The 14,877-nt window shown below is 44.9% G+C and overlaps 1 protein-coding gene across 1 annotated transcript; it reads left to right on the top strand.

Moving 5' to 3' along the window:
• The first annotated feature begins 312 nt into the window (after positions 1–312).
• On the top strand, positions 313–14,246 carry LOC140736258 (uncharacterized). The gene is made up of 2 exons (XM_073062199.1): positions 313–842; positions 11,386–14,246. Exons 1-2 carry the CDS (start codon positions 663–665, stop codon positions 11,611–11,613), a joined length of 408 nt encoding a protein of 135 aa, XP_072918300.1. The 5' UTR covers positions 313–662; the 3' UTR covers positions 11,614–14,246.
• Positions 14,247–14,877: the final 631 nt, after the last annotated feature.

The raw sequence follows: 14,877 nt of genomic DNA, 5'->3' as shown, positions 1-14,877 counted from the left end.
GGCAGCCTGTGCAGGGATTGTGTGCCTGAGTGGGATGGAGGATTGTTGCTTTCTTGTAGTGTTGCTCTTGTTGCTTGTGTTGTTTTGCTGAGCGTTGAGGCCACACTCTGTGGGCACTGGAACGTGTGGTGACACTTGTGGGCTGCCCCCAGCACGTCCTTGGGTTGTGTTGGTTGTTGTTGACCCAAACACCTGCTGCCTCCAAGTACACGTGATTAAGTAAATCTGAATCTGCCCAGGAGGTTGGTTGGGACAAATTAGCTTTAAATCCTCTTCATGGGAAGTTCCTCCAGACCTTGAATCCGGTGACGCGGGCTCTGAGGCGACTGTTGAAGCGAATGTGGGAGCCGCAGACCCTCGGACGCGGGGGCAGGCGGATATTTTGGGAGGAGGTGCGTTTTCTCTCTGTTTACGTGGGACTTCTGCGCGCTCCCGACGCGTGGGATAGAGGGTCTCAATGCACCTTTAAATGCCGTGCCTCTGTTGGCACGTTCTCAGACTAGCAATGGTCTTGGCGGCGAGACAGAGAGCAGCGTCTTGCTGACAGACTTCAAACGGCGTCTCCGTCTCCGTCTCCGGGACCCGCAGTCGGTGCGCTGGCGGAGGAAGGGCAAGATCTGCTGCCGGCCCCGGCATCTCCAAAGGGGCTGGCAAGCTCCGATATGGACCTGGTGCTGAGCGGGCTGAGGGACTTCTCCTGCAAACCCGCCCGGTTCGCGGACTGGCACGGGAGGGGCGGACTGTGTAAGCGGCAGAGCTGTCCCGACATCGGCTGGGAGCCGCACGAAAAGGGGCAGGGGGTGGATTTGGAGAAGGCCCTGGACCGGCTGAAATCGGAACTGGTGAGAGAGGCACGGCAGTAGGTAACTGTGTGGGGTTTGGGGGAAGGCGAAAACACTCGGCTCTTCTGGGTATAGCCTGACTCGGGGATGAGAACGGACTAGCGGTGGAACATAGAACACGCAACCTCGGTGGCTGCACCCAACACTATGGCTAATTAAACTAAATCTCTTAATGTAATTGGGATGTTTCCGGTATTAGGCAAAGCACACGACCTCAGAATATTTCTCACCCCCTTCTTTCCCCCCTTCTTTCCCCCCTTCTTTCCCCCCTTCTTTCCCCCCTTCTTTCCCCCCTTCTTTCCCCCCTTCTTTCCCCCCTTCTCTCCTCCCCCCTTCCTCCCCCCCATCCCCATTACTCCCCACCAACTTCTCCCACTGGAAATTTCCTCTCCCTTTTCCCCTGGGTAATGTTTCCATCTCCCATTCTCTCCCCTTTTTTCTCCCACTGATAATTTCTTCCCCTTTTCTCCCCCTGGTAATTTCTTCTCCCATTCTCCACTCTGATAATTTCTACCCTTTTTTTAAATTCCCACAATGGCTCCCCTCTTACCCCTTCTCTCCTCAACTGCTCGTCACTTCCCTTTGGTGCCCGTCCTCCTTCCCGTTATCCCATGGTCCACTGTCCGCTCCTATCAGATTCATTCTTTGTCAGCTCTTTACCTGCTCCACCTATCACACCTAGCTTTTTACTTCATTCTACCTCCCCCCTCACCTGGTCTCACCTATCACCTGCCAGCTTGTACTCGTACCATTCCTCCATATTCTGCCTTCCTCCCCTTCCTTTCCAGTCCTGATGAGGGGTCTCTGCCTGTATCATTGATGGTTTATTCCTCTCCATTGATGCTGTCGGACCTGTTGAGTTCTTCCAGCATTTTGTATGTGTTGCTCAAGATTTCCAACATCTGCAGAATCTCTAGCACTAATTAAACCAAACTTCTTAGTTTAATCACATTTTTTCCATTAGTGGGGGAATCTAGGACCAGAGGGCACAGCCTTAGAATAAAAGCATGTTCCTTTTGAACAGAGGTAAGCAGGAATTTCTTTAGGTGAGGACCCTGTGGGATTCATTGCCCCAGAACATGGGGGGAAGTACAAGTCCTGTATTATATTTATAGAAGAGGTTAATGATTAGTATGGGGAGAAGGCACCCACCACTCTGTGTCAAAAAACCTGTCCCCTGCAGCTACTTTAAACTTTCCCCCTCTCAAGTTGAATTTATAGAGTCATTCAGTATAGAAACAGGCCAACTCATTCAGACTAACTGCCCAGTGAGTTGGTCCCATTTGCCTGCATTTGGCCCCTAGCCCTCTAAACCTCTACTGACCATGTACTTATCCAGATGGCTTTTAACTGTTGCTAATGTCCCCACCTCAACCACTATCTCTGACAGCTCATTCTAAATATGCACCACCCTTGGTGTGAAGAAACTGCGCTGATCTCCCTTTTAAATCCCTCACCTCAGATCTTAAACTAATGCCTTGTTGCTTTTAGCTTCCCCATCCATGTGAAAAGGACTACATACTTTCACCCTGTCTGCGCCTATAATCAGATAACTTTTATCACACCTTAAACTTAAGCACAATCATAAACTTCTATCAGCTGTCCTCTCAGCCTCTGATACTCCAGCAAAAGGAACTCAAGTTTGTCCGGACTCTCTTTCTAACTCATACTCTCTAACCCAGCAGCATCCTGGTGTAGCTCTTCTGCACCCTCTTCAAAGTCCCTCCACCATTCCTGTAATCGGTTGACCAGGATTGTCTGAGACAGCAAGAGGGGTGATGAGGATTGGGAGTTCAGAAGCCCGATGTCTATGAGTCTGCTAGAGGCTGGAGAACCGGAGGTGGCTTGTCCTGGGGTTGGAGGACAGTCTCCGTATGTGTGTGAGTGGGTGCTGTTGTTATTTTGTTGTGTTGTTCTGCTGAACATTGTGGGCATGCTCTGTTGGCACCACTCAAACACGGCTTTCATAAACCTGTGCATGCCTAAATATCCAAGTTCAGTTATTATACCAAAAGCTCAGAATAGAATAGATGTGTCAAGTAGTGAAATGGAATTGAGCATTATGATAGAGGTTCAATTTGTTAATATCCCACTGTGTCACAGATGTCTGTCAGGAAAGGGAACTCGTCACATCTACACTGTGTTGAGTTGCTTATTAACTGATCTGGATTTTAATTCTCAATTCTCAGATGTAGAAAAAGATGCTGGAAATCCAGAGCAACACACACAAAATGCTGGAGGAACTCAGCAAGTCAGGGAATATCTACAGAGGGAAATAAACAGTCAACATTTCAGGCTGAGACCATTCATCATAAACATCCTGTCCAATAGACCAAAACATCTTCTCAGGAAGCCACGACTCAGCCACTAAACAGGGGAATTGCAAAGTAGATTCTGAACACGATCCCCAGGCCAATGTACAGAAGGCTCGGTCCTGCCGAAACGTCGACTGTACTTTTTTTCCATAGACGCTGCTTGGCCTGCTGAGTTCCTCAGCATTTTGTAGGCCAAGTCTTTATGCATATTTAAAGCAGAGGTTGATAGATTCTTGATTGGTCAGGGCATTAAAGGCTATGGGGGGGGGGGAGTAGGAAGGCAGGAAATTGCCCCATAAGGGGTGTGGGGAAAAAGAGCTACTTTTAATCAGGACGGTGATTGAGATTTTAAAGGCTGAGCTTCGTGGCCGTTTCTCTGAGTTGAGGAGTGGCCAGTCAGCAAGAGGGATTCATTAGGAAGGGCTAATAAGAATAATTTGGCTGGAAGCGGAGTGGCCTTTCTTTTGGAGTCTGCCAGTCTTTAGAGTAAATTGTCTTGTAAGTTGCACTCTCTCTGCTCTTATTCATTCACTTCTCATCTATTAGAGCATAGTAGATTAGTGAGAAAGGCTCCAGGGATAGTGTTTTGTACTCTGTGTGGGACGTGGGAAGTCTGGGAGATCTCCAGTCTCCCAGATAAACACATCCGCACCAGGAGCACCGAGTTGCAGCTCCTCAGAGAACATATTAAGGAACTGGAGCTGTAGTTTGATGACCTTCAACTCATACTGGAGAATGAGGAGGTGACAGACAAGAGCTACAGGGAACACAGACAAAGTTCTGGAGGAACTCAGCAGACCAGGAAGCATCTATAGAAAAGAGTAAACAGTTGACGTTTCGGGCCGAGACCCTTCATCAGGACTTTGAAGGGTTTACTCTTTTCCGTAGATGCTGCCTGGTCTACTGAGTTCCTCCAGTAACTTGCTTGGATTTCCAGCATCTGCAGATTTTCTCTTGTTTGTGGTAGAATCTACAGGGAGGTAGTTACCCCAAGATTGCAGGAGACAGGTAACGGGGTGACAGTCAGGAGAAGGAGGGGAAATGCACAGCCGGTGCAGAGTACACCTGTGGCTGTTCCCCTCAGTAATGGGTATAAAACTTTAAAAACTGTTGAGGGGGATGATCTAGCAGGGGAGAGCCATAGTGATCTGGTCTCTGGTATTGAGTCTGGTGTGTGGCCCAGAGTAGCACAGAGGTGAACAGGACTGCAGTGTTTATAGGAGATTCCTTTGTCAGAGGAACAGAGATGAGGTTCTGTAGGTACGTTAGAGGCACCCAGATGGTATGTTGCTTCTCTGGTGTCAAGAGCAAGCATGTCTTGGATCAGGTCCATGGCATTCTCAAGGATGAGGGTGAACAGCCCGAAGTCTTGGTGCATATTGGCACCAACGACATAGGTGGACAAGGTGAGGAGGTCCTTAAGAGGGATTTTATTGAGCTAGGTAGAAAACTGGAGAAACAGGACCTCCAGGGTAGTAATCTCTGGATTGCTGCCTGTGCCACGTGCCAGTGAGGGTAAGAATAGGATAATTTAGCAGGTGAATGTGTGGCTGAGAAACTGGTGCAGGGGGAAAGGGTTCAGATTTCTGGATCATTGGGATCTCTTCTGGGGAAGGTATGACCTGTACAAAAGGGACGGTCTACACTGAACCAGAGAGGGTCCAATATTTTGCGGGCAGGTTGGCTAGATTGTTCAGGTGTGTTGAAACTAATTTGGCAGGGTGATGAGAACCAGAATGATAATACTGAAGATGACGTAGTTGGTTTGCAAACAGAGACAATGTGTAGTGAGGAGAGGCTGATGATAGGGAAAAAATTACAGCCAACAAGAAGAGATGCAATGTAAAAGGTGGACAAAATCGAAAAGGGTGAATGCTGGACTGAAGGTGTTATATTTGAATGTGCCCAGTATATGGAATAAGGTCAATGAACTTGTAGCACAGTTACGGATAGGAATGTATCATGTTGTATGCATCACTGAATCGTGGCTGGATAAAGATTACAGCTGGGAAGTCAATGTCCAAGGATGCATATTACATATCCCGCCATTACAGACATTTACACCACACACTGCACCTGCAAAGCTAACAGCATTGTGAAGGACCCCACGCACCCCTCACACAAACTCTTCTCCCTCCTGCCATCTGGGAAAAGGCACCGAAGCATTCGGGCTCTCACGACCAGACTATGTAACAGTTTCTTCCCCCAAGCTATCAGACTCCTCAATACCCGAAGCCTGGACTGGCATCTACATAATTTATTATTGTAATTTTTCCTCTACTGTGCATATTTTCTTGTTTATTGTACTGCCCTGCACTGTTTTGTGCACTTTATGTAGTCCTGTGCAGGTCTGTAGTCTAGTGCAGTTTTTATGTTGTTTTACAGTCTAGTGTAGCCTTGTGCTGTCTCACATAGTCTACTATAGTTTTGTGTTGTTTCATGTAGCACCAGGGTCCTGGAGGAACATTATTTTGTTTTTGCTGTGTACTGTACCAGCAGTTTATGGTTGAAATGACAATAAACGACTTGACTTGATATTGTATCAAAAGGACAGGCAGAAAGGGTGAGGTGGCTCTGTTGATAAAAAATGAAATCAAATCACTAGAAAGAGGTGACATAAGATTGGAAGGTGGTGAATCATTGTGGGTAGAGCTAAGGAACTGCAGGGGTAAAAATACCCTGATGGGAGTTGTATACAGCCCCTGAAACATTAGTAAGGATGTGGTCTACAATGGGAGATAGAAAATGCATGCCAAAAGGGCAATGTTACAACAGCCGAGGGGAATTTCAATGTGCAGGTGGATTGGAATAATCAGGTTGGTGCTGGATTCCAGGAGAGAGACTTCCTAGAATGCCTGTAAGATGGCTTTTTAGAGCAGCTCATGGTCGAGCCCACTAGGGGATCAGTTATTCTGGATTGAGTTTAATGTAATGAACCAGCACTGGTTAGAGAGCTTAAGGTAAAAGGACCCTTAGGGGAAAGCGATCATAATGTGATCAAATTCACCCTGTGTTCCGCAGGGGTTGGTGCTGGGGCTGCTGCTTTTTATGCTGTATATCAAAGATTTGGATGATGGAATAGATGGCTTTGTTGCCAAGTTTGCAGATGGTTCAGAGATTGGTGGAGGGCCAGGTATTGATGACGAAACGGGTAGGCTACAGAAGGACTAGGACAGATTAGGAGAATGGGCGAGAAAGTGGCAAATGGAATACAATGTTGGAAAATGCATGGTCATGCACTTTGGTAGTAGAAATAAATGTGCAGACTATTTTCTAAAAGGGGAGAAAATCCAAAAATCTGAGATGCAAAGGGACTTGGGAGTCCTTATGCAGAACACCCTAAAGGTTAAGTTGCAGATTGAGTCGGTGGTGAGGAAGACAAATGCAATGTTAGCATTCATTTCAAGAGGTCTAGAATACAAGAGCAGGGATGTGATGCTGAGGCTTTATAAGACACTGGCGAGGCCTCACCTTGAGTATTGTGAACAGTTTTGGGCCCCTCATCTTAGAAAAGATGTGCTGGCATTGGAGAGGGTCCAGGGGAGATTTACAAGGATGATTCCAGGAATGAAAGGGTTATCATACAAGGAACATTTGATGGCTCTGGGTCTGTACTCACTGGAATTTAGAAAGGCGAGGAGGGATCTCATTGAAACCTTTCAAATGTTGAAAGGCCAAGACAGAGTAGACGTGGAAAGGATGTTTCCCGTGGTGGGGAGTCTAAGACAAGAGGGCACAGCCTCAGGATAGACAGCGATCCATTTAAAACAGAGAGGTGGAGAAATTTCTTTAGCCAAAGGGTGGTGCATTTGTAGAGTTTGTTACCACATGCAGCTGTGGAGGTCAGATCATTGGGTGTATATAAGGTAGAGATTGATAGGTTCTTGGATTGACACAGGATCAAAAGCTACTGGGAGAAGGCTGGGAAATGGGGTTGAGGAGGGGAAGAAAAGGATCAGCCATGATTGAATGTGGTGGAGCAGACTTGATGAACCAAATGGCCAAATTCTGCTCTTGTGTCTTATGGTCTTATGGAAGTTTGAGAAGAAGAGACTGAAGTCAGATGTATCAATATTACAGTGGAGTAAAGGGAATTACAGAGGCATGAGAGAGGAGCTGGCCAGAATTGATTGGAAAAGAACACTGGCAGGGATGACGCTAGAACATCAATGGCTGGAATTTCTGAAAGCAATTCAGAAGGCACAGGATGTATGCATCCCAAAGAGGAAGAAGTATTCTAAAGACAAAATGACACATGGATAACAAGGGAAGTCAAAGCCACTATAAAAGCCAAAGAGAGGACATATAGTAAAACTTAGTGGGAAGTTAGGAGATTGGGAAGCTTTTAAAAACCAATAGAAGGCAACTAAAAAAAGTCATTAAGAAAGTAAAGATGGAATATGTAAGTAAGCTAGCCAGTAATATTAAAGAGGATACCAAAAGTTTCTTCAGATACATTAAAAGAGAGGCAAGAGTGGATATCGGACCACTGGAAAACGATGCTGGGGATGTAGTAATGGTGGAAAAGGAAATGGTGGATGAACTGAATAAGTATTTTGCATCAGTCTTCACAGTAGAAGACACTAGCAGTATGGTGGAAGTTCCAAGGTCAGGGGTCATGAAGTGTGTGAAGTTACCATAACTAGAGAGAAGGTTCTTGGGAAGCTGAAAGGGCTGAAGTCACCAGGACCAGATGGTGAACACCCCAGAGTTCTGAAAGAGGTGGCTGAAGAAATCGTGGAGGCACAACTAATAATCTTTCAAGTATCACTAAATTCTGGAATGGTTCCAGAAGACTGAAACATTGCAAATGTCACTTTCCACTCAAGAAGGCAGTAAGGCAGAGAAAGGTCTCAGTGTACTTGGAGGCAAAATCATAAAATAAGTCATAGTCAGTATGGTTTCCTCAAGAGAAAATCTTGCCTGACAAATCTATTGGAATTCTTTGAAGAAGTAATAAGCAGGATAGACAAAGGAGAATCAGTTGATGTTGTATACTTGGATTTTAAAAAAGGCCTTTGACAAGGTGTCACACATGAGGCTGCTTACAAGTTATGAGCCCATGGTATTACAGGAATGACTCTAGCATGGATAAAGCAATGGCTGATTGGCAGGAGGCAAAGAGTGGGAATAAAGGGAGTATTTTCTGGTTGGCTGTCAGTGACTAGTGGTGTTCCACAGGGGTCTGTGTTGGGACCAATTCTTTTTACATTATATGTCAATGCTTTTTATAATGGAATTGATGGCTTTGGTGCAAAGTTTGCAGACGATATGAAGAAAGGTGGAGAGGCAAGTCGTTTTGAAGAAATAAAAAGACTACAGAAGGACTTAGATTAGGAGAATGGGCAAAGAAGTGGCAGATGGAATACAGTGTCTGGAAGTGTATGGTAATGCACTTTTGTAGAAGAAATGAAAGTGTTGACTATTTTTACAAAATAGAGAGAAAATACAAAAATCAGGGGCACAAAGGGATTTGGGAGTCCTTGTGCAGGATTCCCTAAAGGTTAATTTGAAGGTTGATTTTGTGGTGAGGAAGTCAAATGAAATGAATGCTAACATTGCAAGAGGATTAGAATATAAAAGCAGGGATGTAATGTTGAGACCTTATAAAGCATTGGTGAGGCCTCACTTGGAGTATCATGAGTCATTTTGGCTCTTTATCTTAGAAGGGACATTCTGAAACTGCAAAGGGTTGAAAGGGGTTCATGAAAATAACTCCTGGATTAAGTGGCTTGTCTTATGAAGTGCATTTGATGAATCTGGGCCTGTATTCACAGGAATTCAGAAGAATGAGGGGTAACCTAATTGAAACCTATTGAATGGTGAAAGGCCTTGATAGAGTGGATATGGAGAGGATGTTTCCTATGGTGGGGAAGTCTAAGACCAGAGGACACAGCCTCAGAATAGAGGGGCATCTCTTTAAAATAGAGATGAGGAGGAATTTCTTTAGCCAGAGATTAGCGAATCTGTGGAATTTATTGCCACAGGCAGCTGTGGAAGCCAAGACTTTATGTATATCTAAGGCAGAGGTAGATAAATTCTTGATTGGTCGGGGATTGAAGGGATACGGGGAGAAGGCAGGAGATTGGTGCTGAGAGGAAAATTGGATCAGCCATGATGCAATGGTGGAGCAGACTCGATGGGCCAAATGGCCTAATTCTGCTCCTATATCTTATGCTCTCATCATATAGCATTTAGCATTGTGAGCCAAAGAGCCTATATTCTGCTGTACTATTCTATTTTCTAGTTGGGTTTCATGGGAAAAAATGAACAGATGCCTGGTTAATGATTTCTGTTCTTCTTATAATATTGCAGAATTATTAATGCCTCGGTGTAGATGGTATTCTCTTATTGTCTCATCTAAAAAACACCATAATGTGTTTTAAGATAAATGTGTCTTTCATTAGTTGGGGGACTGAGTTCAAGAGCCGTGAGGTAATGTTCCAGCTCTATAAAACCCTGATCAGACCACACTTAGAATAGTGTGTTCAGTTCTGGTCACCTCATTACTGAAAGGAGGTAGAAGCTTTAGAGAGGGTACATAGGAGATTTACCAGGATGCTGTCTGGACTGTGAGGATAGGTTGAGTGGGCCAGGGCTTTTTTCTGTGGAGAGGAGGAGGATGGGAGGTGACTTAATAGAGATGTTTCAGACGATAAGAGGTAGAGATGGAGTGGATAGACAGAGATTTTTTCCGAGTGTAGAAATGTTTAATATGAAGGGGGAATAATTTTAAGCTGATTGGATGATAGTATAATTGGAATGTAAGAGGTTGGTTTTTTGACACAGCAACTGTTGAATAATGCACAGTATTACGCACTGCCAGGGGTGGTGGTAGAGGCAGATACATTAGGGACATTTCAGAAACTCATAGATTGGCACATGGATGATAAATATGGAGGGTAAATGTTAGATTGATGTTACAGTAGGTTATAAGGTTGTTACAACATCGATGGCCAAAGAGCCTGTGCTGTTCTATGTATGTTCTTGTCACGTTTTACAGAAACAACAGTGAAAGTGAACAGATACCTGTTTAATAATTTCTGTAGTGGGTAGAATTTCTCTGTTTCTCTTTGTATAATACTGCAGGATAATTAATGTCAGAATGGAGAAGGGATTCTTTTATTGTCTCATCTGCAAAATGGCCATAAAATGTTTTTAGATAAATGTGCTGGCCTTCATTAGTTGGACTGAGTTCAGGAGCTGTGAGGTAATGTTACAGCTCTATAAAACTCTGGGTAGACCACACTTGGAGTATTGTGCTCAGTTCTGGTTGCCACATAGGAAGGATGTGGAAGATATAGAGAAGGTGCAGAGGAGATTTACCAGGATTACAGAGCATGTCTGATGAGGAGAGGTTGAGTGAGTTAGGGCTTTTCTCTCTGCAGTGACTCGAGAGAGGTGCACAAGATAATAAGAGACATAGATCAAGTTGACAGCCAGAGACACTTTCTCAGGGTAGAAATGGCTAATATGAAGTGGCATAACTTTAGGATGTTTGCAGGAAAGTATAGGGGGGATGTCAGAGGTAGTATTTTTTACACAGAGGGTGGTTGTGTGAAACTTGCTGCCAGGGATGGTGGTAGAGACGGAACCATTAGGGACAGTTAAGATTATTTTAGATTGGCACATGGATGATAGAATTACAGAGGGCTGTGTGAAAGGGAAGGGTTAGATTGGAGGTTAAAAGGACAGCACACATTATAGGCCAAAAGTCATATACAGTACTCTAGTGTTCTACACTCAGTGGCCACTTTATTAGGTACACTTGGCCATTCTCTACTGACCTCTCTCCTTGACAAGGCACTTTTACCCATGGAACTCCCATTCACTGGATTTTTTTTTTTTGATTTTCACATCATTCTCTGTAAACTCTGGAGACTGTTGTACATGAAAATCCCAGGAGGTCAGCAGTTTCTGAGATACTCAAACCACCCCATCTGGCACCAACAATCATTCCACAGTCGAAGTCACTTAGATCACATTTCTCCTTCTGATATTTGGTCAGAACAACAACTGAACATGTTGACAATGTCTATATACTTTTATACATTGAGTTGCTGCCACATGATTGGCTGATTAGATATTTGCATTAACAAAATGGCCACTGAGTACAGAGCAGGTTTCACTGCACCCTGTCTGTTGTTCTTGTGGGGCTGTAGTGCTTGCATTCTTTGAGTCAATTTCTCTGTTCCAATGAGTCCTAATCAGCCTTTCCCCATTCACAGATGGAAATGCGTTCTCAGAATCAGTCGTTGGTGAAACAGTTGATGGAGCTTCACGAAGGGATCCAGGACCTGAAACAGGAATATGATAGTGATGAAGAGGTGGATGGATCAGAGAATGACAGCATTGACCACAAAGATGGCTGCCACCCAAACCACTCTCAGCCCAGATTCAGCCTGCAAGTGGTGATCTCCCACCCAAAACAGAACCGCAGGAACTCACTGCCCTAATGTTGGCTGTAGGAGGAATGGGGCAGCTCAAGATTCAAGATTGTTTAATGTAATTTCCTATACACAAGTGTAAGGAAAGCGAAATAGTTGTTACTCCAGATCCAAAGCAGCTCAAAAAAACAATAAGATAAAGATCACACTAATAATAATAAAAAGTACACACCATCAGTATAAATCCATAAGATAGTTTAGACACATAGATTGAGTGTGTGTCCATAAAGTGTCACTAGGCTGTACAAGAGGTGACTGATGAGATGTAATGTGCAATCACTGCAATTTTAAGTGCCATATGAAAACTTCAAGCTATCTGCAACACTGTGCATTTTGTAACATACATGTGCATTGTTTTACACATTTCACAGAAAGTGAGCATTCAATGCTCAAAGAGCTAATAAACAACAGCTGTATCAGTTTGGCAAAATTATAAACAGCACCTTAAACTATTCAGCTACGCTTACTGTGATAAATGGTTTCATGAGGCCCTCCGTTGGTCGGCATTGACCATGTGATACGCAAGCCAGGGCAGTACGCTATGGAGCGCAAGCCGCTTCCCCTCTCCACCCAGCTGACGAATCCAAAGGAACCCAAAGGCAGAGACGGATACATTTTGGCACCAGCAGCATCGCGGGAGTTGCCAGTCAGCATTGAACTCAACATGGGGTGCCTTAGGGACTTCAGCTCCAAATGTTTCCTTGGGGTTTACTCCTGAAGGCTTCCCCATGTGTGTGTAAGGCAGCGGAGGTTTAAGATCGGAGTTTTCCTTCTAGATGAGCTGCCAACCACGGCTGAAGAGCCCCGTCTGCCTGAAGCGACTGGTTTCATGGAGCCAGTAACCCACCTTTCCCCCTTCTTCTGTCAGTAGGAATAGTTCTGCCAGGCTAAGCCACACATGAAGTCCAGGAGCTGGAACTGGTTGTCAGAGGCTATTTGAAATGCGTGTCATTAGGAGTATTTAATAGTGGAAGCTTAACCTCACTACCTGCCGTGGCTATGACAACCTTAAGGTTTCTATGACACTTTGAAATGAATGAAAGAGCATTAGCGAGTACATGACTACTTGCTAAGATTATTTATGGAAAGCTCATATAATTTTCTCAGGATGAGACTAGAATGGGGGGGTTATAGGTTAAGGGTGAAAGGTGAAATACTTAAGGGAAAACTGATGGGGAACTTCTTCACTCAGGGTGGTGAGCGCGTGGAACAAGCTGCCAGTGGAAATTATGGATGAGGTTTAATTGCAACATTAAGATAAGTTTGGATAGATATATGGATGGGAGGGGAATGTAGGGCTATGGTCTGGGTGTGGGTATAAAACAAATTCTTTGTTCATTATTTGCCATGCAGTATGACGTGAGTGATCATGATGTTCTTGGCAAACTTTTGTACAGAAGTGGCTTGCTATGACCTTCTGGGCAGTGTCTTTACAAGACAGGTGACCCCTGACATTACCAATACTCTTCAGAGATTGTCTGCCTGGTGTCAGTGGTCACATAACCAGGACTTGTGATCTGCACCAGCAGCTCATATGACCATCCACCATCTGCTCCCATGGCTTCACGTGACCCTGATCAGCAGGGGGAGGGTAAGCAGGTGCTACACCCTATCCAAGAGTTACCAACAGGCTAGCAGAGGTAAGGAGAGCCTTGCATCTCCTTTGGTAGAGACATATCTCCACCCCATGACCTGAAAAAAAACCAAATACAGGATTATAATGTCAAATTAACTTCTTGGCTGTCTCATTAATGCAGAATTCTTGTAATTAATTGTAATCAACTATTTGTGATATTTACCAGAAGCACTGCAGACAAAGAACCTGAAGCATTGTTGACAATCAATACCACGCATCTCACAATCCCTTTGACCCACTACCATCAGGGAGGAGGTACAGGAGCATCAGGACTAGGGCCCATCTCACAATCCCTTTGACCCACTACCATCAGGGAGGAGGTACAGGAGCATCAGGACTAGCTGGCCAGACTGGGTAACAGCTTCTTCCCTCAGGCTGTGAGATTATTAAATATCCTGCCAACGTTGAGGTCTCAGCATACTGACAGCGAGCTGTTTACTGTCCACATGTGCTGCACTCTACATGCATTTTGAATTATATTTTATTAACTTACTTGTAATATTTTGTTTTATGACCTCAAAGAGGACCAGATTCTTGTTGTGGTTTGAAGTCTTGCGTGCCTTAATGACATGGAGATCGATGTTGGCTGGAGTTAAGGCTTTATGCTTCGGCTCTTGGTAGGGTCAGCCATGCCAAACGGGTCGAAGCAGAGAGACCAGACTGAGTGGTCCCCCGGTCCTCCAGGTTCAGGGGTTCGGCTCAGAGCCAACAACACCAACTAGTCAAACAAAACTGTGACAGAAATCGCAATGAACGATCTTTTTACATCTGTGCTTGACGGTATTCCTGAGTCTTCAACCAGGACTTGCGTGACCAACAGCAGTGAAAACCAAGAAGAAGCTACTGACATGATGAAGGAAGGCCTGAATACTGCCAGAGATGGAGGACCTTCACTGCTGCCCTAAACACCGGCAGTGAAATGGGCAGTAAGTAAGTTTGTTTCATATGCTGTATGTGACATATGTAATGAGGGAGCACCATGGTCTGGAAGAGTACTGTACAGTCAGATGACAATAAACTTGAACTTGAATTCCACAACAAATAATTGAATATAGTAGGGAAACTGTATTCCTTTCTGGAAGGATGAATTAAAGTGAGCTGAGTAGTATGCTATATCCTTATTGACCCTATGTTTTAACTAACTTAAGTGAGCAAATGGGTGGCGCTGGGGGGGAGGTGCATCTCTGTCAGCGGAGGTGTAATCGGCCGGCTGGTGGTGTAGTGGCACCACATTGGACTTTGAGGCGAGTGGTCTCAGGTTTCGAATCCAGCCAGACTCGTAATAAATAAATGCTAAAGGAACGGCAAGGTTGCTGCCTGCTGCACCACAATGTGCGGAGAGGAAGAACGAAAGGAGGTGTAAGGCGTTTCTTCACTCTACTGACCTGCAGGTCACCCTTGGGCAAGGTGTCGCACCTGCTTAGCCCCCTGATAAGGGTCACGTGAAGCCAACAGAGCAAGTGGTGCATATCACAAGGCCTGGTTATGTGACCAGCAAAGCCAGACAGACAATCTCTGAAGAGTATTGATAATGGCTGGGGGACAGCCATCTTGTAAAGACACTGCCCAGAAGGAGGGAATGGCAAAACGCTTCTGCAGAAAATTTTGCCAAGAACAATCATAGCCATGGAAGGACC

Source organism: Hemitrygon akajei, chromosome 11 (genome assembly GCF_048418815.1).
Source record: "Hemitrygon akajei chromosome 11, sHemAka1.3, whole genome shotgun sequence".
Taxonomy (NCBI): Eukaryota; Metazoa; Chordata; class Chondrichthyes; order Myliobatiformes; family Dasyatidae; genus Hemitrygon; species Hemitrygon akajei.
This window is presented reverse-complemented; position numbering and strand designations above follow the sequence as displayed.